At 44.6% G+C, this 23,319-nt stretch overlaps 1 protein-coding gene across 2 annotated transcripts; it reads right to left on the reverse strand.

Moving 5' to 3' along the window:
• Positions 1-168: 168 nt before the first annotated feature.
• ZFYVE21 (zinc finger FYVE-type containing 21) lies at positions 169-23,271 on the reverse strand. 2 transcript variants are annotated; one of them, XM_084837743.1, is made up of 8 exons: positions 23,089-23,271; positions 19,154-19,204; positions 18,291-18,459; positions 15,492-15,567; positions 13,613-13,704; positions 9,487-9,540; positions 1,669-1,811; positions 169-898 (listed from the first exon to the last, which is right to left on the reverse strand). In XM_084837743.1, exons 1-8 carry the CDS (start codon positions 23,218-23,220, stop codon positions 863-865), a joined length of 753 nt encoding a protein of 250 aa, XP_084693869.1. In that variant the 5' UTR covers positions 23,221-23,271; the 3' UTR covers positions 169-862. The 2 variants fall into 2 exon arrangements, with proteins under 2 accessions (XP_084693869.1, XP_084693878.1); XM_084837752.1 differs by lacking the exon at positions 9,487-9,540.
• Positions 23,272-23,319: the final 48 nt, after the last annotated feature.

Consider the following 23,319-nt stretch of genomic DNA (forward strand, 5'->3'; position numbering starts at 1 on the left):
ATTAATCTAACAGAACACCATACCCTCCTGCAGTAGGAAAAGCGCTTGTGCTTGCCTTGGCTTTGATAGTCTACACTGTTGCCAATTTGAGCCTCACATGAAACCTAGTGCAGCACCAGTTTGCTCAATATTCCAGCCAGCTAACATCAGTGCCACCAGACAGATGTATATTGTATTTAATAAGTTTTTATTAGCCAAAGCTAGAATTACCACAAAGCATGAATATAAAACTTCAAAAGTCAGTCTTGCTGAAAGCGTCATTCAAAAAGATAGACTAACACAGGACAATTTGTGGTATTTGGTAAACCTTATTTTACAAAAAAGTGTTTAATCTCATGATACAAACCCCCACCACAAGAAACAGTGGCTCCTATAAAGTGATACCCAAGGCAGATTTCGTAGATCACTTGGATATGAGGAGAAAAAAACCTGAGATCTACACACCTGAAAAGCTATTTTCTGGAGCATCAAACGAAGTTTGTTTCCTTTTTTTTTTTTAACCAATTACACAGTATACATAATCTGTACTACAAAAGTTGTGCTATACATTTAGCAGTAGTGCAGATCACACTTCATTTTACATGTTAAGTGCAGACAAGATTTAACAAAATAAAGTCATAGATGCATGGCTCTATTTAAAGCATTAATAAACTGTATACATATTGCACACTAAATAAGTGAATACTTATAGGTCAAATACTCACATTGTAATTGGCCAGTGCTCACATGATGAACCACATTTAGAATAGGAAAAGGGCAGGGAGAATCCCTATTACCAAGTACTTATTACCATGTGTCACCTAGCAAGTAGTAAAAAGCTTATTCTTAGAGCTGATCTTTTCCCCTCTAGTCAGAGAAGCTGTTATTGGTCCCGAGATTCATAAAGAAGTTTTGCTGCCTGCAAGAAGACAAAGAAACATTGCTAATCAAATAAGTTGCTTAATTTTAACTAAATCCTCAAAGCCAGGTCTTTTTCTGGAACCTCCTGGTGTTGAACACACTGAAGCCGTATTGAGTATTTCTCAATGTGTTAAAATTGCCAAGATATGGAATCAAGATAATTAGAATCAATATATGTTAAATACAAGATTTCACCATTCACAAGAAAGCACAGGGGAAATGAACACTTCTAAAACAGTTCTCCCTCGTTACCTTGCTCTTATATGCCTTTTTAACAATCAACAAAGAAACAAACTGCACTAACAGTCTGACACACCTACCCACCTTCTGCTTTCAGGCACATGTTAACTTCATACTGTTCTTTCTGCTGCTGATCTTACTGCAGTTGGACAACGTAAACATTAACCACATGACAGGACAATTCACTTCATATTCTCGAGAAGGCGTTAGCCATTGACAGACAAATTCATGGAGGGCAAGGTTAACAGTCTATGATGGCTATGTGCTACTTCCAAGATCAGAACAGCATGACTCTGAACACCAGCTGCTGGGGACAGCAGCAGCAGAAGGCTATTGCCCTCATGTCCTGCTTGTGGGTTTCCCATAGGCACCTGGTTGGCTGCCGAACAGGCCTTTGGTCTGATCCGGCAGGGCACTTCTTAAGAGAGGCTTGAGACACAGAACACTAGCTTTATTTATTTATTACATTTCTAGACCGCCCAATAACTGAGGATCTCTGGGACTAGCTTTAACTTTTCACCTGGTTACCTTATGCATGGCTGCTAACCAAGTAGCAGGTAGCTTCTTGTTGGAATTGAAATCTTCACCGGCAGTAAATTTAATCTGTTTAAGTTCCTCCAACCCTGGTACCTTGTACTGAAGGAGCATACCTGTAGCACGTGTATTGCCTCCTAAAGAAAAAAAGTAACAATTGAAGAAAAAAGTTGTTTTAGTGCACACCCTAGCTCTACACTGCAATGCAAGGGTGCTATGACGCTTTCAATATCTAGTTAAACCCCACATCTCTTCCTGTCCCTAATCAGATACATAGCAAAGAATGTTGTGTTAACCCCTAAGGTAGTAGGGCTGAGAAGTAGTGACATTAGCAAAGCTACAAGCAGAAGGCCTGTGGTTGAGCAAATATCCAGATCCCCCAGCTCTAGGGTTACACATTCTGTTACCTGAGGGTTTTAGTTAAGAAGATTAATGCCCAACAGATAGGATATTCTGGATTTCCAGTGCCCTGGCAGTATATCGTGGAGAGTACATGGTGGTGAGATTATACACAATACAGAACATTGGTTTTAAAGATGTATGCTCAAGGAGCCTAGAATTTTGCACAAAACTGTTGTACAACTAACCTCACTCCACAGGACTAATGTGCCATAATTTGTAAAGCAGGTGGCAACTTTTTCAGTAAGATGTTGTTTATCACAGAGGAGCAGAAAGGTAGAAGGATAGACTCGCGAGGCCTTAGCATGGACAATGAGGGGTGCGGAGTGAAACAGTCCCAACTATGTGCCACTGGAAGTTTCCCCCAAACACTCTGGTTTTAAAAGATGTGGCCTTGTGCTCAAGCTTCTCCCATCCCCTACTACAGGATAGTACAAAAATGAAATCCCAGATCTTGCTATCCTTTGGCATACAGATTCCATGATCTTTAGGGTTTTTAAAAATACTTTTTGCAAGTAGCACTGAACTGCCTGGAGAGCCAGGGCCTGCAGGAGAAGCCACCACCACCACTACCACAGGGGAAGAGGCGGCCCTGCTGCTGCTGCTGCTGGGCCTGCTGCTGCTGCCGCCGCCACCGCCACCAGGCCTTCCCTGTAGACTTCTGCCTGGCAGACCGCCAGTCCCTGCAGGACCAGGCCCCCAGGTACCGAGCCAGCTGTGCTGTTCCACCTGCCCCTCCCTGGAGGGGCTACATAAGCTGGCTGGCTGGGGTGGCCTGGGAGAACCAGGGCCTGCAGGAGAAGCCACCACCGGGGAAGAGGCGTGCCTGCTGCTGCTGCCGCCGCCGCCGCCGCCGCCGCCACCACCACCACCACCACCACCACCCGGCCTTCCCTGTGGACTCCTGCCTGGCATTATTTTTAAGGGGATTTTTAATTGGTTTTTTTTTTGTTTTTTTTTTCTGGGGGATTTTGTTGTGTTTTTAGGGGTGGGTAGCCTGCCTGATAGCCGGGAGCGAGGGGGCATGTGTCCACCTGATGGAGGCAGTGGGGGGAGTGTTGGGGGCCAGAACATACCGAGGCTGGGCGGCAGGCGCTGGCGGAGCGCTAAGGGCAGGCTATGCCAGGTAAGGGGAACAAGGGAGAGATGTGTAATATCTGTCCCCTGCTCTGGGCCTGTCCAGCTGGATTTTCATATGCACAGCAGCCGAGGGCTGGGGATCGGGGAGGGGGAGTGGCTGTTATCTACCGAGAGCCCTTGGTCTTCACCAGACCCCCTCTCCGGGAGACCAAGGTTGCTGAGTGCATGTACTGGAGGTTGGGCCCGAAGGGCAGTCTGGGGATTCTGCTCGTGTACCGTCCACCCCGCTGCACGACTGACTCCCTGGCCGAGGTGCTTGAGGCAGTCTCTGATGTGCGTGTGCAGTCCCCTAACTTATTGGTGTTGGGGGACTTCAACGTACATTCGGAGGCCATCCTCACAGGAGCACCTCGGGACTTCATGGAGACCATGGCCTCCTGGGAGCTGCACCATATTCTAACTGGGCCCACCCATGTAGCCGTGCTAGACCTTGCACTAGACCTTGTGTTTGTTTCTGGAGAAGCAGGGAGTGATCTGGAAGTCGGGGGTATATCCCCCACCCCCTTGTCATAGTCAGATCACTATCTGGTGACGTTGGACTTCTCGGTTCCACAACCCCTCCGCAGGGGTGGAGGACCCATTAAAATGGTCCGCCCCAGGCGTCTTATGGATCCAAATGGATTCCTGAACGCGCTTGGGGATTCTCTGGGGCATGCCAACGGCCACTCGGTCGAGACCCTGGTGGGTGGCTGGAATGCCGCAATCACTGGGGCATTAGATCGGGTGGCTCCAAAACGCCCTCTCCCCCTGAACAGGGCTCGGACTGCACCATGGTTCAATCCGAAGTTACGAGCCCTGAAACAGGAGGTGAGACGGCTACAGCACCGGTGGCGGAAGTCTCGCTCCAAAGATGATCAGACACGGGCTACAGCTGTATCTTCAGCCTATCACGTGGCGGTGAGGGCAGCAAAAAAGGAATATTATGCTGCCTCTATCGCGTCTGCAGAGTGCTGTCCCAGGAGGCTGTTCCAAGTGGTCCGGAGCCTGGTCGGTCCTGTGGCTCTGGAACCACTGGAGCATTCTAAGGCCTCCCGTGAGGCCTTGGCAAGGCACTTTGCAGATAAAATTGATCAGATTAGGTGTGTTACTCTGCACGCTGTGGATACAGTTAGTGAGCAAGAGGCGACCTGTGGCAAACCGGTTTTGTGGGATCGGTTCCAGCTTCTTCCTCCTGATGAAGTGGACAAGGTGCTTTCATCTGTACGGCCGACCACCTGCTTACTTGATCCTTGCCCATCTTGGCTCATTATGGGCTGCAGAGAGAGACTGGGTGAGGGGATCAGGGCGGTGGTGAACGCCTCCCTTGAGGAGGGAGTGATGCCATCAGCCCTCAAGGAGGCAGTGATAAGACCGCTCTTAAAGAAGCCCTCCTTGGATCTTCAAGTTCTGAACAACTTTCGCCCAGTCTCAAATCTGCCATTTTTGGGCAAGGTGATTGAGCGGGTGGTGGCGGTGCAGTTGAAGGCACACTTGGAAGAAACTGATTATCTAGACCCATTTCAGTCGGGCTTCAGGCTTGGGCATGGGACAGAAACGGCCTTGGTCGCCTTGGTAGATGATATGAGGAGGGCTCTGGATAGGGGTGAATGCTCCTTCCTTGTTCTCCTCAACCTCTCAGTGGCTTTTGATACCGCTGACCACGGCATCCTCCTGGACCGCCTGGAGGGGTTGGGCACTGGAGACACCGTATTGCGGTGGTTCCGGTCCTTCCTCTCCAGCAGGTACCAGAGGGTAGCACTGGGAGAGGAGGTTTTGGACCCGTGGCCACTTACTTGTGGGGTGCCACAGGGTTCCATCCTCTCCCCGATGCTATTTAACATCTATGTGAAGCCGCTGGGGGCTATCATCAGGAGGTTTGGGGTGCAGTGTCATCAATATGCGGATGACACGCAGCTCTACCTCTCATTCAAATCTTCACCAAGGTTGGCCGTAGAATCCCTGTCCAAATGTCTGGAGACGGTGAGTGGCTGGATGGGGAGGAATAAGCTGAACCCTGACAAGACCGAGGTACTTTTGGTGGGAGACAAGAGGAGGCTAGGGGATGTTGACCTGGTGTTGAATGGGGTACGGCTACCCTTGAAAGACCAGGTCCGCAGCCTGGGGGTCATTTTGGACTCCCAGCTGTCCATGGAGGCTCAGGTGTCAGCTGTGAGCCGGACAGCGCTGTATCAACTCCATCTGATACGGCGGCTGCGCCCCTTCCTTCCCGACCATCTGCTCCCATCGGTAGTACATGCCCTGGTCTCCTCTCATTTAGACTACTGCAATGCGCTCTACGTGGGGTTACCCTTGAAGACGGTTCGGAAACTGCAGCTGGTACAGAACATGGCGGCTCGCCTGATTAAAGGCAGCCGCCAGCGAGATCACATCACTCCAGTGCTGAAGGAGTTGCACTGGTTACCAGTTGTTTTCCGGGCCAAATTCAAGGTGTTGGTTTTGACCTTTAAAACCCTATATGGTTCCGGCCCAGCCTATCTTAAGGAGCGCCTCCAGCAACACCAGACAGGCCGCTTAACAAGATCAGCCTCGGATGGCCTTCTCTCTGTCCCATCAGCCAGGACAGCTAGACTGGTGGGGACAAGGGAGAGGGCCTTCTCTGTGGTGGCCCCCACTCTGTGGAACTCCCTCCCTAGGGAACTCCTCCATGCCCCCTCTTTAATGAGCTTCCGTCGTGCATTAAAAACATGGTTGTTCAGGCAGGCATTTGGGGTGGGCTGGGGTATTTTAGAAAATGTTTTTATTGTAGAATTGTATTGTTTTAAACTGTTTTATTGTATGTTGTACATCGCCCAGAGTGGCTGGGTGACCAGCCAGATGGGCAATTAAAAAAATTAATAATAAATAAATATAAATAAACTGCAGAGCTGACCCTGACCATAATGGTTAGACCAGTTATACTCTATGCTCATTTTTATTTTGTTTTTTGCATTTCAAAGACAGTAGAGCTTTAACAAAAAACAGGAGCCTAATGGCTCTGACTCACAGTACAAAAGCACTACCCCCCCCACACACACACACACACTTCCCAACCACACCATGGATTTGGCAGTAGGTATTATTAAAGTTGACCAAATGCATTTCAGAGGGTATATTTTGGCATTCTTAATTCAGGGTTGTACCTTTTTTGGGAGGCTGGCATTGACAAGTTTACGTTTTCAGAATTTGACTGAACCTGCTGAATTCTACACTTCAACGGGCTGTTTGGTACCACCAGAGTCACCACAAAGCAAAGATCCAGTCCAAAACAAGATAAAGTTATACTTTCTTGGTCTTATTTGATTCTTATTTTAAAGAGAACCAACAAGAAACTTTCCTGCTTGGATTAATATCCAGCTTCTGGAAACCAAATCACATCCAGTTTTGAGGGCTTGACTTGTTTCTGACTGTTGCAGAACATAGTGTTTCACCTGATTTGAGAGCAACTAAGCAAAATCAGCAGCACATTACATAATCCACACTGAACCAAGCGAACAAAAGAAAGAACTAGCAGGAATGAGGAGATGGTGTTACCGCTGGTTCTTTTGCTTAGCAATGAGTGGTGATGCGAGGTGAGAAACTTTCTACTGCTATATTTTTTTAATGCAGTGTTTCATAACACTGGTTAGTAATATAATAACCCAGTTCACATGTCACGATTACCCATGGGTTGTTTAAACTATGGGTACTCATAACCACGCGGGAGCAAGAAAGTGTGCCAGCTCTTGCCCACTTCTGCTTTGCTAAACAGAACTTAGCTGAGTTGTTCACAACAATGTCCAACCCCAGCATGCTGGGTTGAGGGAGAAACAACCCAGAGTTCCAGGTTTGGACATCACGACAAACAACCGAAGAATGGTTCCTGGGCTGTTTAACAAAGTGGAAATGGCCAAGTGGTCAGGAGCCAGCTCACTCCCACACAGTCACAACTACCCATGGTTTAAACAACCCATGGATAGTTGCAATTTGTGAACCAGGTCAATGAATGGATATAACACCAATCATGTAGAACATTTTCAAAACAGTAATTAACTTTTTTCAGATTACTAAGGCTAAGAAATCTCTCTCAATAACTAATGCGCAGCTCTTCGGCCATGCTAAGATCAGTGCGTTAATAACTTTTAGTGGGCCAGTTCACATGACATGACAGCCCACCATGCGTTAATTTACCTGTGAGGAGCTGTGGCATGTGCCAGCCACCATTATGAATACGCAAGCCCTGGCTGGGGGTTGCAGTCACTTATTGTGTCATGTGAAACAGGCCGGCAGGGGTTATTTGAGAGTTAAACAACACTCTGATAAACCTAAAACAAACCATGGATCCTGCAAAGGTTGTTTACCCCTCAAATAACTCCCACCAGCTGGGTTAGCATGACACAACAAGCCACAGCAACCCCCAGCTGGGCTTTGCATATTCATAATGGCAGATGGTATGTGTTGCTGCAGCCCAAGGGCTAGTTAGCCCACAGTGAGCGGTTGTGTCATCCGAACCAGGTCATTCTCTTAAGTTCTAAGTAAACCTTTGAACCACATTAAATGTATTTTACAGGATGTTTTCCTAATTAAATAATATTTAGTAGCATTTCAATTCAAATAGTTTTGAGATTTATACAGCATGGAAAATGAACATGGTGTAGTTTTCAATTTTGTTTACTAATTGGAAGTCAAATCAATATGCTAAAATCAGATAGCCAATTTAAGGCAATTGAATATTTTCCAGAAGACCGACATAATTGATAACAGGTTGTTTCCAATGGTGTCCTTCTGCCAGCAGAACAGGCACCAATGTCAGATGGAATTTCCGCTGTAGCCCTATGTGCCCTTCCCAATCTTTTCCATATTCGGGGAGCTGCAGAGCGAGGAGGAAACTCTAACTGAGTGAGCAGAAATCTACTTGCATAATGATGGATTTAGCCTATTGAGAAGAACCAGGGAAAATCTAGTCATGATAGACAACTTGAGGGCCTCCAGATGTTTTGGACTACAATTCCTATGAGCCCGCACAACCAAGTTGAGTGACAATGGGAGTAGGCCAGAACATCTGGAAGGCCACAAGTTGCCCACCCCTGATCTGTATGTATTACACTCTGGAGGAGGTTTCTTAAAGAAATTCTCATATGCAAATAATGCTCAGTGTCTCTAGCAGAAGCTTGGAAGTGCAGCTTAGTTCACAGTGCTACATTTGAAGAAAACAGCAGTGAGCAACAGGTCAGATATCACTGCTTGCTGAGCCAGAAGCTCTACTGTTTTCAAACAGCATTTCTTGAACATTATGAAACAATCACTTTTAAAAATTACTCAACACTCTTACTAGCTTGGGTATACCTTCCCAACTCCTGCATCCCCTGTATAAAGGGAAGTTATTTATCTTGACCCACTGTGTTAAAAGCAATACATCTTAAGAGTTATCTAGAAACATGGCTCCAGGACCGTCAGATTTTCCATTTACTATTCCTCATATAGGTAGTGGCAGCCATAGGACACCCTAATGGAGGTGTCACTAAGTAGCCCACTACATCTCTCTCCTCTTCTCTAGTAGGTCAGATTTCAAGCTACCAACAAGAGTGGTAGCTACCACAGCAGCTGTCCTCTGTAGGGCCTGTGTCATTCAACAGAAAGAGCCTGCCCTGCTGTGTGGCACAAGCTTTCAGCAGTGTTCTCGCCAGTTCTTTTCTCCACACCATTCCATCTCACTTGGAACTATACAATGGCATAACCTCTTTTCTCAGCTAAAGAGAAGCAACCAAAGAAAAGATATCCTGCATAGCCCCCCTCTCAGAACAGATAGGAAAAACAATTATCTCAAATTGACACCAACAAGTAAGCATGAAACTTTAGAGGAACTCTGGGAAAAGCACAGGTTCTCTGACACTGGGGAGGTCCAAAGTTTCTTGATATGCATGGTGTTTGTGACCCCTTCTAATGGGAACGAGGACACTGTGCCCCACTCCATCCAACTTAAGCCATAACTGTTCCCTTCCAATCACTACCTTTTGATTCTTAGGATCACTTCTCAGTCCAAGCCTGGCTGAGAAGGGAGAAGAAAGAGGATTGGCTGGACATAGCCTTTGGACTGCTAGCTGGACCAGAGTGCTTGTTATAGCACATTCAAGATGAATATAAATCAGGTGTAGCCTTCCGTGGTAATGTTACAGACAATGCATGGATCATAACATCTAGCCACTAAGCAAAAATTTCCCAACCAAAGTAAGTTTGCACTGAAGTCTGCAAGAGGCAACATGCACTGAACAGGAGCCACAAAAAGCATGCTTAGGAGAACTGAGCTGCAGTGCTGACCTTCCGTAATGTGTTCGCTTTCCAAGAGGCTGGTGTAAGTATGAATGTCTTTTTCTACATCAAGGAGGCAGGCAAGCAGTGAGGAGAAAGAGCAATCAAAAGAAATGAATAAGAAAGTGCTCCATTTTAAAATCAAGATTCAGTATACAGCCACTGAAGCATTACAGGACTTCATAACAGATAGGATTTGAAAGACACAGGTCAGACATGTGCACGAAGCCAGCAAAATCCAGTGAGAAAGGCACTGCTTGAAGCTCTGGTCCCAAATTTTAGTATACATTTATTCCTTCATCCTCCACCCTACTTTGGTTTTATGTAACCAGGCTTCCACAGTTTAGGGCGCAATCCTATTCAGATAGGCAGCCACCTCCAAGCTTGGAGGAGACCACCTATCAATGCAGGGCAGGAGAAGCACGGAGGGGATTGTTACCTCCATGCTCCTCCTGCCCTGCATTTTCAGCTAGACAGCCGATTGCGGCTGTCTAGCCATGGGAGGGCTGAGCAGGGGAGGAGGCTGCTGCATGACACATTGGATGTGTCGTACAGCCATTTCCACCCTCCCTGCCCCGGAACGCCTCCCAGAATGCCCCTTTTCAGCCGCTCCGTGCTCCTTTTGCGAGCGTGGAGGACGAGGCTGTTCCACACTGCCTCCAAGGCAGCGCGGAAGTGGGGGGAGATCGGTTCTCCGTGAACCGACCTCGGAGCGCAGGCTCTGACGTCAGTTCCCAGAAAGCAAGATATCTTATGGCCATTTAGCTGCTGTCTAGCGGCCATAGGATTGCTCCCTCAGAGGTTCAACCAGGCCCCAAAGAAGTCTGAAATGTTTCCTGGCTACCTGCATTTTTCAGAGTTTTGAGTTAATGGAAACTGCCCTCATTTAGTGGCATTCAGTCACACTTGAGGCTTTCATACATCTTTTAAAAAGACCCAGTTACAATTTAGAGCTTGCTAAAAACATTTAATTAGTTTTAATAATGTTCTGATTCGATCTCCATTACATTAGCCCAACAGCTACCAAAATGGAAGTATTTTGTGAGGCGGAGCGCCAGAGGTTTTAAGTGTAACATGCTTTCATTAACATTGCCAGGCTTGTCATTAGCAAGTCACCTGGTTGCTATTGACAACTAGACATTGGCCCTAGGCACCCAAAGCCCCTGGCTTGCAGCACAGTCCCCAGCACGAGTCCAGCCCTGTAGTTTTTCTTTAAACCCATTGGACATGCTCAGTTCATTGCTGATAATCAAGCCAGTACTTCCATACCAGAAGCCTCCAGCCTTATTTTTCAAATAGCTATTTTTACCTTTCTTCCCATTAAACAAAGACTGAGACGCAGTAAATTAAGATGATTTGCAATCACTGAACTGCTTAGCTGTCTTCACAAGTTTTTTGGAATGCAGGAAGGCCAAAACTGAGACAAGGCCCTGCATGCTGGGCCCCACCCCCTCAGATCTCCAGCTTCGCCATGTTCAGCTGCAAGGCCTGCAGGGCAGTTCTACTCACATTCACTTGAACATAAATAGAAATCCCCATGCAACTGGGGACCTGCAGGGCCAAGCGAATGCAAGTAGAACTCCCCTGCAGACCTTGCTGCCCATGCAGCAAGGTCAGGGATCTGAGAGGGTGGAGGGCAGTGCACAGGGGTACATTTATTTACTTGATTTGTACCCTGTCCTTCTACAAAGAAAATGGCATTCAAGGTGGCTTACATCATAGGAACTATTAAAGATTGTAAAGAAAAACTTGACTTAAACAACAAATACATTAAGAAGACAATTAAAAACACAAAATTAAAACTCAACCCAACAGACCAACATACACACCAAAGACCTGCTTGAATAAAAACACCTCTGCTTCCCGGCAGCAGAGAGGGAGCTCCAGAGCCTGGGAGCAGCCACCGAGAAGGCCCTCACATGCATCAACCCCAAAAGCAGCTCTGAAGGTGATGGTACAGGAAGAAGGGCCTCCCCTGAAGATTTTAAGAGAAGGCAGTCTTTCAGGTAGTCTGGTTTCAGGCTGCATTGTGGGTGGGGATGGAGCCAGTATACATGCCCCAAGTTCTGGAGAACACATGAAGAGGAACTCTGTGCTTTGTGAAAGTGGACTTTAGAAGGAGCACTTGTTGTCAACCTTTCCGAGGCCAAATAATAGTGAAATGTGAACTGTAATAAGTGGCTTGCATTTGCTGCTGAAGCTGCCCCCGCTTAAAAGCAGCCATTTTTGTAAGGTGTTTCTATGAGGGCTATGCAAAACTGCTTTTGATTACTTCGCGAATAAAAAAAAAGACAAGTTTTGGCTGGATGGCTAGCAAATTCTCATGCAAATGAAAGGGAGTTGAAGTTGAGGAGATATAATGTTCACTGTCCAAGCTGTGCAGTTTTGTTGTAAACAGGTAACTGTTTCAATGAACAGAATGTGTGTTTTGCCTTGGAAAAACAAAGAAGATCTGGAGGGGTATTTTCCTTTCAAAAGTGTAGTTCTACAATTCAAACAGGCAGGCAACTTACATATATTTTGTGGGCTTGTAACTTTTGTGAACTTATTTGCAAAACTGAACATGGCAGATATCAAACATAATCTTGGAGATAACACATTTATTCAATAATACTACCTTCCCATGAATAAGAAAAACACGCACGTTAACAGTTGAACATACCCTGATATGCAGACAACTCACAAGAGCTGATGAAAAATTCCATCAAATTAATCTGTAACCATGAGGGCTAGAAACGAATTTCTAAATTAAATGAAAATTAGGTTTCTAGCAGTCACAGGCTGCAGATAAATGCCTTGTAGTCACATGTGCTCTCGGTGGCCCTATATTTAGCCACTATTGAACTAACCACCACCAGTTAATCACATCTCATACTTCTAAGAGCGGTTGTTTCAGGATTATTATCCCCATTAAGAGGGCCAACAGTTCTTCCCAACTTCCTCACAATACTGAGGTAAGTGCTTTCAGAAAAGAAACAGCCAGAATACATGCTATCTATATCATGTTGCCGTCGTGCCAGTGAAGCCTCTAACACTGATTGGCTGAGCTGGTATGATGGCTTGGAATCTTTGGTTGAAGGACTTCAAAGCAGTTTGAAGTCCAGATTATGTGAAGGAAAGGAGAGTTGTCAGTTCGGCTAGGATTCAAGCTTCACACAGAGGCAGGCTGGGGACTGGGAGGAAGTCTTAGAAGCTAAGGGACATGGAACTCAAGAGGTAAGGGTGTTACACTGAAGACTGAAAGCTAGGGAATGGACTGAGAAAGAACCTAAAGGAAGGGAAGGTAGAGAAAGAGGCTTGAGGAGCTGCAGATAAGACAGGGAATCAAGACAAGAAGGGGCTCTGCAGAAACTGCACAGTGCATCAAGAGGGCTGTACACTATTGATGTTAGCGGAAAAGATGCCTAGAAAGGCTAATCAAATGAGAGGATAGCTAAAGAAAGTGGGACAAAGCAAGCAGTGGCTTGGAAAAAAAGGGGGGCAATAGAGACATGGAGTTGAAAGAAAGGAGGAGCCAATAAGAAAGTAGGAGGGAGACATATACAACTGGAAAGAAGCAAGCAAAAAAGGGAGCCAATGGAACACGGTGTTGCTCGGCCTGGAGTCCAGACCCTGACAGGTGAATTATGCCAGTTGTGGCTTCTACTGTCACTGGAGCATTATGACCCAGCATCCCTACGGGACAAGGAGGACCAAAAAGCACATCAGTTCACACAACATGACAGTGCACTGTGGCTTAATTTACCTGCAAGAGCTGTTGCGTAGTGCTGGGCACCCACAGGCGCCTAGCTTACCATGTCATCAAACCCAGGGAGGAGGGGTTGTTTGAAGGCTAGACAACCCTCAAATGAGCCATGGCTTGTTTTAGGATTATTTGAGGGTTCTGTAACCTTCAAACAACCCCTGCCACCTGGATTCGTACGACATGGCAAGCTGGGTGCCCACAGACACCATGCAAAAATGGTGCCTCCAGGTGCCCAGCACAATGCAACAGCCTCCTTGGGTAAAGTAAACCATGGTTGGATGTCGTGATGTGCTAGCAGGCCCACTGAGAAACAGACATCCTTATCTCCACTGCAGATCAAAAAAGTACCAGCTGCTACATACAGAGCAATTGATTTAACTGCAACTTTACCTCCAGGAGTAAATCCCTCTGTGAGTATCTGGACAGTTGAAATCTGTGCAATTTCAATTTCATAATGGCTCTCTCCATCAAGAAATAGGTACCTATACAGAAGGAGAAAACTGCTTCTTTCACATATGTCAATTTGTAAGTCTTGTAATACCAAGATTCACTCTGGAAAGAAAAATAACTTGTTTTGACTTTTTATAATGACAAGGTGTGCAAAAAGCTCATTAGATTTAGGCCTAGCTGTTACTTAGGTGGTTAACCTGTGTGTTTGGGCTGTAGCACTTCAGAGTACAGGTGGGGACTCATGAGTGAAATCTTGCATATAAAAACTAGATGTCACAGAGCAAGGTCCTAGCTTAGCAAGCTAGCATACCAGGGAGAAGGCTATATGCAGTGAAATGTGTTTATATAGAGGAGCGGTAAATCTTGTCAGACAAGCCCCACTTGTAGCATAAACTGGTATTGCCCAGATATCAGCAACAACCTGATCAGTTACAACACAGAACTCGCAAGGTGCTGTGCTTCCGACTCTGTATTTGAAACCTGATCATTGGTTAAAGATGGATGGAAAGCCTGAAACATAGCCAAGCTCCCATCAACTATTTCTTCAAGGGGGGAAGACACAGAATTTTTGCCAATAATATCACTTATTGCTAGAAATTCTTCTAAATTCTTCTTTCCAAAATATCTAGAAGCATGGAAAAAATCCATTGCCCAAAACAAAAGTAATTTTTCCTCAAAGCTCTATATAGCTCTGTTATTTCACTATTCTCTCCCCAGCAAAGTTTTTTAAAGCATTTCTAAGAACAGTCAAGAACAATCTGCCCAGTTTCCCCACAAAAATCCCACACTTGAAACAAATTCTTACAACTAAATTTTTGAAGTTGTCACACCAATAATCTCCTTGAAGATTTATAAACCACTGAACAAAATGCTGCTTTGGTACCATTTCAAAGGTGGCTTCATTTGGTGGGAGCACCCAAGAGTTATAAAATGTTGGTCACTAGTCATTCAGACCACCTCTGAAATGTTTGATCCACTAATACATTAATGTTCTTATTTAATTATGTAGAACAATCTATACTATTAAGAGTTTTAGGAGGTGGCATTGCACTCATTAACTACAGCTAGAACAGTATATGGGAGACACGGGAAAGATGCAGTCAAATTCTTCAAAAAAGGATGGATACTGAAGATACGGGAGAACCTGAAACTAGTTCAATTATCTATTTCTATGAAATCCACTTCTAGGTTTCAATAGATTTGTCAGGTCAAAGGACCCAACTCAATCAATATAAAAAAAAATATGAATTAGCAAACTTTACCTGTGATCGCATCTTTTTTATATTCAAATGCTGATGTCAGAACTTAGACATTAATGATTAATGCTATTCTGTTCTATTTGTTTGTATCTTGAGATTTGTTATTTGGTTGTTTACTTTGTAAGGAAAATCCTTCAAATTATTAACACTGCCATAAACAGAAATACATTCTTGTCACAAGGACCTAGCATATATACTACACTTGATCAGTGCTGTAAGTTTATCTTCTAGGCAGAAAGAACAGTGTCCAAAGTGGGGTAGCACATAAAAGTCGTACCTGCAAAACCCCTATAACAGTTGGATGGGTAGAGAAAGCTATTATGCAGTAAATAGCATAATAACCTGAGAACATCTCAGGTCAAACTGAGATGTTCTGCAAGGCAAGACTTTTAAAAGCCCAGGCATCAGGTTGTTATAACAGCTGGAACACTAGACTGGCAGAAGCAATTCATCAAAATAGTAATAAGAAATGGACTACAACTTGCAGTCCTGTAGCAGCTGTAACATTTTGGAAAACTGATGGGCAAGTCCCAGCAGCCAACACACAGCGCACTTCTTACCTCTGGTTGTTGGAAAGCCGACAAACCATCATCTCTGCCTTTTCTGATGTCCCTGGAGTTACAAAGAATGTAGCACCTCGATATCCAGGGAAGGAGAGAAGAACAGGAAAAAGATGCATTAAAATGCCTAGAATGCCTAGAATTAAAATGCAGGCATCTGGGGTGGGTTAGGGTATTTTAGAAAATGTTTTTATTGTAGAATTGTATTGTTTTAAACTGTTTTATTGTATGCTGTACATCGCCCAGAGTGGCTGGGTGACCAGCCAGAAGGGCGATTAATACATTTAATAATAAAAAATAAATAAAAATTTATTAGTGCATAATCCTATGTATGTTTAAACAGAAAAAACGTCCTACAATTCCCAGTGTTCCCCAGCCAGCCATGCTAGCTGGGGAATGCTAGGAGTCGCATGACTTTTTTTTCTGTCTAAACATGCATAAGATTGCACCCTAAGATTGCAACCTTGAAAAAATCTGGCCCCAAACTTTTCTTACTACCTAGAAATAAAGTTCTCTCAATCCTATTTTCATTAAGTGGGAAAGACACAATGCCATGGCCTATAATGATAAAGCAGACTAAGGGCACAATCCTACACATGTTTAGAAAGAAAAGTCCTACAACTCCATGGCTGGGGAATGTTGGGAGTTGTAGGACTTCTTTCTGTCTATACGTGCATAGGGTGGCACTGTAGAACACCCATGTTTGTTCCATTAAAAGAAAAGGATGCTGCAATAGACCAATACTAGCTCTTCAACCTAATTGCCAGACAAAATGTGAAAGCTGCTGTCCTTACGTTCCAGTTAAGAGTAATCAGAAAAATCACTGTGAGCAGTGGAGAAAACTTTTTGGCAACTTTCTCTATAGAGAAGATTTGCAATGCTGGCACAAGACAAAGATTTCAAAGAAAATGATGGTGGAGACACGTGGATGCCACCAAAACCTGTATCTCTCATCTATAATACCATCACACTTTTGATTTCCCCACCCCACTGCATTGGCTGCCCGTTATAGAGGTGATCTGTAGGTTTTGGTGGTATTTCTTGAAAGTTTGGTTTAGCCCTAAAACAGATTTTGGTACAACACAGAACAGGTGTGAGTTCACAATGAATCCCAAACACCACCCCAGGAAGCAACTTTCAAGATCAAGGGTTGAGCACACAAACAGCAGTAACTCGGGGGGGGGGGGGGGAGACTGGTCTTGTGCACCAATGGGAAGCAAACCACTCTCACATAATACTGTGTACAAGGACATGGTTATCCAAGTAACACTATACACTATGATACACGTGAAACTCTCTCAAGGTAGTAGAAATTTTCTGAAAAAGGCACCAACATAGTATGAATTTCTACATTGTTGCCACACTTAGTCACCAGCATGCACTTTCCTTTTGTGTCCTAACATTTCAACCCCAGCTATATTGGTCTCCCCACTGATATCTGCCTTGCAGCCTCCTTACTCAAATTTTATCTCCCAGGTTTGATTAGTCAATTCATCATGCTGTTATGAAGCCATTTAGGAGTTTAATCAATCAAGCAAAAGAACCAGGAGGTTTCTGGCTGAATTAAGTTAAGAAAGCATTTGCACTTTTGTAATAAAAAGAATTAAAATTCTTCTGGAAGGCATTGTCCAGGAACAAGAAATCTTTCAGCTATTTAAGCTGAAAATTTAGTTAAATATTCTTAAACAGCTGAAACAAAATCCTGTGCAAAAGTTTTCCAAATTTGATAGTGCTTTTTTTTCTTTATTATTACATTTATATTCCACCATTTTTTCTCCACGGAACCCAAGGCAGCTTAGATGATCCTCCTCTCCATTTTACCCTCACAACAATCCTGTGAGGTACATTAGGCTGAGAGTCAGTGACTGACCCAAAGTCATCCAGTGAGCTTCATGGCTGAGTGAGGACTTGAACCCAGATCTCCTGAGCCCCAGTCCAACACACTACCCACTACACCATACCAGCTCTCTCACACTGACTTTTAAACACTATTGTATATTTTAGGATTTGGGCAAGAATTGTGCATGCTGGGTACAGGAAGGGGTATTATTAAAAAAAAATCATTCAAACTTCCCATTATAGAACAAAATGTCATAGATGTCTGTTGTACATCTATTTATTATTACATTTATATCCCGCTTTTTTTCATCTTACAAAAAACCCAAGGTGGCTTACACAGTCCTCCTCTCCATTTTATTCTCACAACAGCCCTGTGAGGTAGGTTAGGCTGAGAGTCAGTGACTGGCCCAAAGTCATCTAGCGAGCTTCACGGCCAAGTGGGAACTAGAACCCAGATCTCCCGCATCCCAGTCCAACACTCTAACAACTATGCCACACTGGCTCTCGATTACTGACCGTGTATAGCTCTCTGAAAGTCAAATTAAGCTGAACACACAGAACAGAAATAAAAGAAAGTATCAAAGAACATCCCCACACAAAAAAAATCTTGACATATCATGGCAACTTCCCACTACCAAAAGACTGAGGTTTGCTATTTAATTTTCATAATCTGGCACTATAGGCAGATTTCCTAAGTGAAGGCATATATTTATATCTAGCACATTTTTAATTATTTAGTCTTCTAAATTATTTGGTCTCTTATTAAGTATTACTACCCCAAATCAGAGTTTCATACATTTTTAGATAGCCAAACAAAAATCCCAGAGAATCAAATAGTAAAGCACATTCTCACTTCTCATGCCAGATTTAATGAAGAAGTCTAAAGTCAAGTTAGCCTTCTAGATGTCTACTAACAATGGTAAAAACCTGATCTATAGGTACCCCATGCTCAACACTTACCATTCATAAGCACTTTGAGCTGCTTGTCATAGAACTCTGTTTCTTTCTGAGAAATGAGAGCACATTCGGCGCACTGGCGTACAGGGTCAACAAAGCACATACGAGGCAGAGGCACTTTCTTGCTGCAGCATTTGTCACAAAAGCACTTTCCACATCTCCTGCAGTGGTGCTGGGAAGAGGAAAAGACAAACAAAGAAAAAGCAACTCAGCAAAGTTGGAGCTTTGTGTTAAAATGGATGCTTCTGGCATATGGCTAGTGCCATGGAACAGAGCTGAAACACAGATGAGAGATAAATGTAGTGTCAGATTGTCAAAATGAAAACCCTAGAGAAAAAGAATTTCTATTTAGGCAATACCTCCACATGGCTTAAAGCTCTACATTTGCAGATGATAATGCACTACTCCCTCGCCTCTACTTCTCTTGGATGTCTAATGATCAATTAAACTTCCTAGACATTGTAAGTGATAGTACAAGCACAATAAACTGCTTCCCCCTTTTTACAAAGCATGGAGCAATCAGCACGCTTCAAGTTTCAACAAGGTGAAATTCAGACATTCAGGCACTTGACTTAGGTAGGAGTCTGATATTTTATGATAGAGGATGCATGCATCCAAAGCCTTCAATAGTTTTTACTGCAGCAGCTCTGAAAACAAGGTAGGCAAGTCATATTTAAATTAAAAAGAGGCTTGCATCACTAGGTATTAAGAGTACACAGTAAAAACTACCCCCCAACAAAAGCCCAACCAGTCCCAAAGTTAAATTTTATATGGACAACTCCCTGGGTCACAGCCAGTGACTTTGCTTAGAACATTTTAGTTCCTTCAGAAAAAAAAGTTAATATTTCAGTTATTCAACCTCTTACCTTTCTAGTTATGAAGTCAAACTTTGTACTGCACTGCATGCATCTGGGACACTAGAAGAATGTAAAAGATGTAATGCTTTGACAGGCTGTGCCAAATACTGAAAGAATGCATTGTATAACTACAAGATGCAACTCTCGCTTAAGACACTTAATAAGCATATTTATACACTTTTCTTTTCAAGCTACAGTTCCTTCTTCTAGGTAGTTTTTCTTTTCTGTAGAAAATCATGTACAGTAATACCTCTAACAAAGGAACTGGTAGGGGGGGAAAGGGTTTGGGAGATAATCCAAAGTTCTAATTCAAGCACAATGAATATGTTCCAGCTAAAGAACTGCTCTCTTGGGGAACATCTAAAACACAAATCTAAAGCTATTTGAAATCAGTTTCTATGGTTATGGCTTTCTACAATGAACCCTAGGATTTGTACTTTGTCAGCTTCCTAAAAAAACCATTCAACCCACCCAAAACGTTCTTCATGAAAACATTTTTTCTTAACGTTTACAGTACATTTTCCACAACACTACTCAAAGGATCACTTTACCAAGAGTAAGTCCACAAAGCAGCAGTAAGGTACTGGGGCATGGGAGGGCAATGTGCATCACATGTGTGCAGGGGAGGGGGAGATATAGTGCTAAAGGGTCAGTACTAAGAGATACTGCAAGAGGAAAGGACTAAAATTAGTACAAAATATTTTCCGTCTTATAACTCTACCTCACCGAATGTTTGCAGAGGATAGTTAATACATTAAGTCATGCACCCACCAACTGTATAGAGTAAGAGAAAAAAGGCAGTCTTTTCGCTGTAATACTACACAAACTCAAAGGAATACATTTTACTGGATTCTTGGTCACAAAGTTGTCTTCATCTACATACACTGAGACAATATACCACCAAGAACTTTCCAGCTTATTCTCTCACAGGAACACTAAGTGAATATGTGTAGCTGCTATGCATCTCTCTCAAACTTTATTTAACCAGGGTCTTGAAGAAGGCAGATAGGAAGTCAATGTTCAAGAGCCCTATATTACAATTACCTAGTTGGGAGTGATGACAGTTAACAAGTTTGACACTGGGAAAATACACTAGACTAACTGTATTTTATGGTTTAATTGTTATGAACTTTCCAGCTATTGCGCAGTATAGAAACGTAATAAATAAAATAAATCTGAGCTACAAGTGGCATCAATCTAACCTGGCCAGATATTACCTGCTGTTTTGACATCCCTTTGACCTCTTTTGCAAAGCCAAAATATACTGGAGTTAGAACTTACATTGCTGAAACATATTTACATAAACACTCTTCTGTCCATGATTTTTCAGACAGAAAGTTTCACAGTACATAGACCATGATGGGAGATAAATCCTGTGTCTTTCTCAACTCAATGTCCTCTCAATGTTCCAGCACTTGATAAGGCGGTCTCTAATATAGGCTGAATACAAATTGTTTGCCAGTCACATAGTAATTGCAGCATATGCAACACCACCACTTTCACTAGTATTTAGCACTTTAATTCCTCGGTACAACACTGAAAGTTAGCAGATCATGATTACAGGTTTAAATACAGGGAAACACTAACAGATGGCAAAAGCCAAAACTTCAGGTGAATTAGTCCCTTTTAATTATCTCATAACTCATATTAGCACTTAAACAAGCCTCAGCCTCATTTCTGTGGCCATCTGACTTGGATGGGCTTCTCAGCAAGTGTCCCAAGTTCAAGTGGATTTCTGAAAGAGAAGCCTGGTTGTGGAATGAGCTTGGCTATAGAAATGGAATCTGATTGATTAGTCCTGCTCCAGGTCAATATACAGTAGGCTCCAGAAGTCCGTTCTCAAGGAGGTCAACCCAATAACAAAGCAGCTGCCACTGCTAGTAATGTGCAGGCTACTTCAGACCAACTCTTCAGCTCTCTCATATCAAGACAATTTCCTGATGATGAACCATCACATCCTGGACACCAGGCAATCAAACATCAGAGATGTGCTGGATCAGACCAAAGGCCTATCTAGACCAGCATTCTGTTCGAAAAGTGGCCAACCAAATGCCCCAATGAGAAGCCCACAAATAGGGCAGGAGTATGTTAGCACCCTCTGATTTGTATTCCCCAGCAACTGGCATAGCAGGATTAACCACAGGGCTAAGGGGGCTGCAGCCCTTGGCCCATGCTCTTGAGGAGGGCCTGCTAGCTAACCCAGATTCCCAGCTTTCAAATAAAAAAAGAACAAGTCTTTAGCCCTTGTAGAACCCAAGATAAGAAACAAAACGTTCAGGCACATTCCAATAGCTTTATGAGAAATGGACAATCATTTGTTAGAAATGAGCTTGATACCACCTTAGCCAATAAGTGAAGTCACAGCTATGATCAACAGTTAGCCATAGAGAGAAGTATAAAGTGACCACTTATCTGCAGAAGAGACTTCCTGCTTAATTTTGAAAAACACCCTTTGGGTGGGAGGTCCCAGGTAGATTATGTGAGTGCACATGAGGAATTTGAAATGGTGGTCTTCCTGAGTTTTTTGCTAGCTCAGCTATTGGTGATGGCAGAGGCATCCCCCTGCCCAGTCTGCTACCCCTCTCTGGACACACTACCCCTCTCTCGCACTCCCACTGTAGCAAGAAAACAGCAACACACTAACTGCCCAGGAAGTAAGGGCACAATCCTATGCCTGTTTAGACTGAAAAAAAGTCCTACAACTCCCAGCAACCACCAGCCAGCATGGCTGCCTGGGGAAAGCTGGGAGTTGTAGGGCTTTTTGTTGACGGAAAACCAACAAATCATCATCTCTGCCTTTTCTGATGTCTCTGGAGTTACAAATAATGTAGCATCTCAATATCCCGGTGAGAAGAGCAGGTAAAGGATGAATTAAAAATGCGTAGAATTTATAATTAAGGACATACTCCTATACATGTTTAAGCAAAAAAGCCCTACAACTCCCTGCTAGAGGAGTTGTAGAACTTTTTTCTGCCTAAATATGCATAGGATTGTGCCCCAAGTGTATTTGGCATTTCAGCCCAAGTTTCTTTATCCACAGAGCTATTTCTCTGCCATAGGGGCCTGCTTTTTTGTTTGTTACTCTGCAGAGAATCATGAACACCAATGATGCTTTATTATTATTTCTAGCACTTCACAACTTTCCTCAGCATATTCCAAATCTGAGGGGAGGGGGAACGGGTGCTAAATGAGCAATCCTCAAATGAAGGTAGTACAGGCACGTGTTGAACAGGGAGGATGAGGAGAAGAGGCACAGTTGGGACCAGTTGGTGGTGTAACTTCAGCGCTCATGCTGATGGGGGGGCTCGGTATACATTGCAGAATGAGGCAGTGGAAGGGAATAGGCCAGCCTTCCCCAACCCGGGGCCCTCCAAACGTGTTGGCCAACGGCCTTGCTGGCTGGGGACTAGCCTTGTAGTCAAGCCCATCCGGACAGCGCCAAATTGAGGCGGAGCGGGGGAGGAAGAAGAGAAGGCTGGAAAAGTTTATTCTGTAAACTCAGGTTACAGTGAGGATATGCACCTTTGGAACGCCACCTTTAGAAAAGACCCGCAGTGACCCTCCCTGCCAACAAAAAACCAGCACATCAGGTTCTAGCACCACCCTCGGCCTGCTGTGCTGGTTTTCTACGCGCGGGGAGGTTTTACGGAGACAGCGATTAACGGCACTTTTTGTTCCGTCCTGTTCGAGAGATCTGCGCGGGCCTTCGGTGCCAGCCCGAGAGGGAAGGGCGCCCTGGGCAGGGGAGAGACTCGGAGGCGGAAGGCCCGAGCTGAGGCGGAGAGGCCAGTCTAGCCAGGTTCGGAGGAGGCCGAGGCCGCCGCCCGCCCGCCCGCCAGATCCCGAGGCGAAGGCACGGCTCCGGGCGCTCCTGGGGAGGGCTTCGAAGGAGGCCAGCCGGAGACTGAGGGGGCGAGGGAAGGGGAGCTGCCCGCCGCCGTTACCTCCTTATCGGGCACCCACGGCGGCTCTTCCAGCCCGAAGGGGCTCCGCGCGGCCCGGCTCTCGGGCACCATCCGGAGCCCGCTGGGCGAGCGAACCAACTTCTTGCCATCGGGGGCCTCGCGGCCCGACATCTTCCCCTCAGAGCCGCCGCCGCCGCCACACGGCGACGCGCCCAAACCCCCAGCCTGCCCCAGCCCTCCAATCGGAAGCCAATGGCCGCCCCGCAGCCC

This window comes from Heloderma suspectum, chromosome 1 (genome assembly GCF_057233095.1).
Source record: "Heloderma suspectum isolate Gila_16-S chromosome 1, 16-S_ref, whole genome shotgun sequence".
NCBI classification, from domain to species: domain Eukaryota; kingdom Metazoa; phylum Chordata; class Lepidosauria; order Squamata; family Helodermatidae; genus Heloderma; species Heloderma suspectum.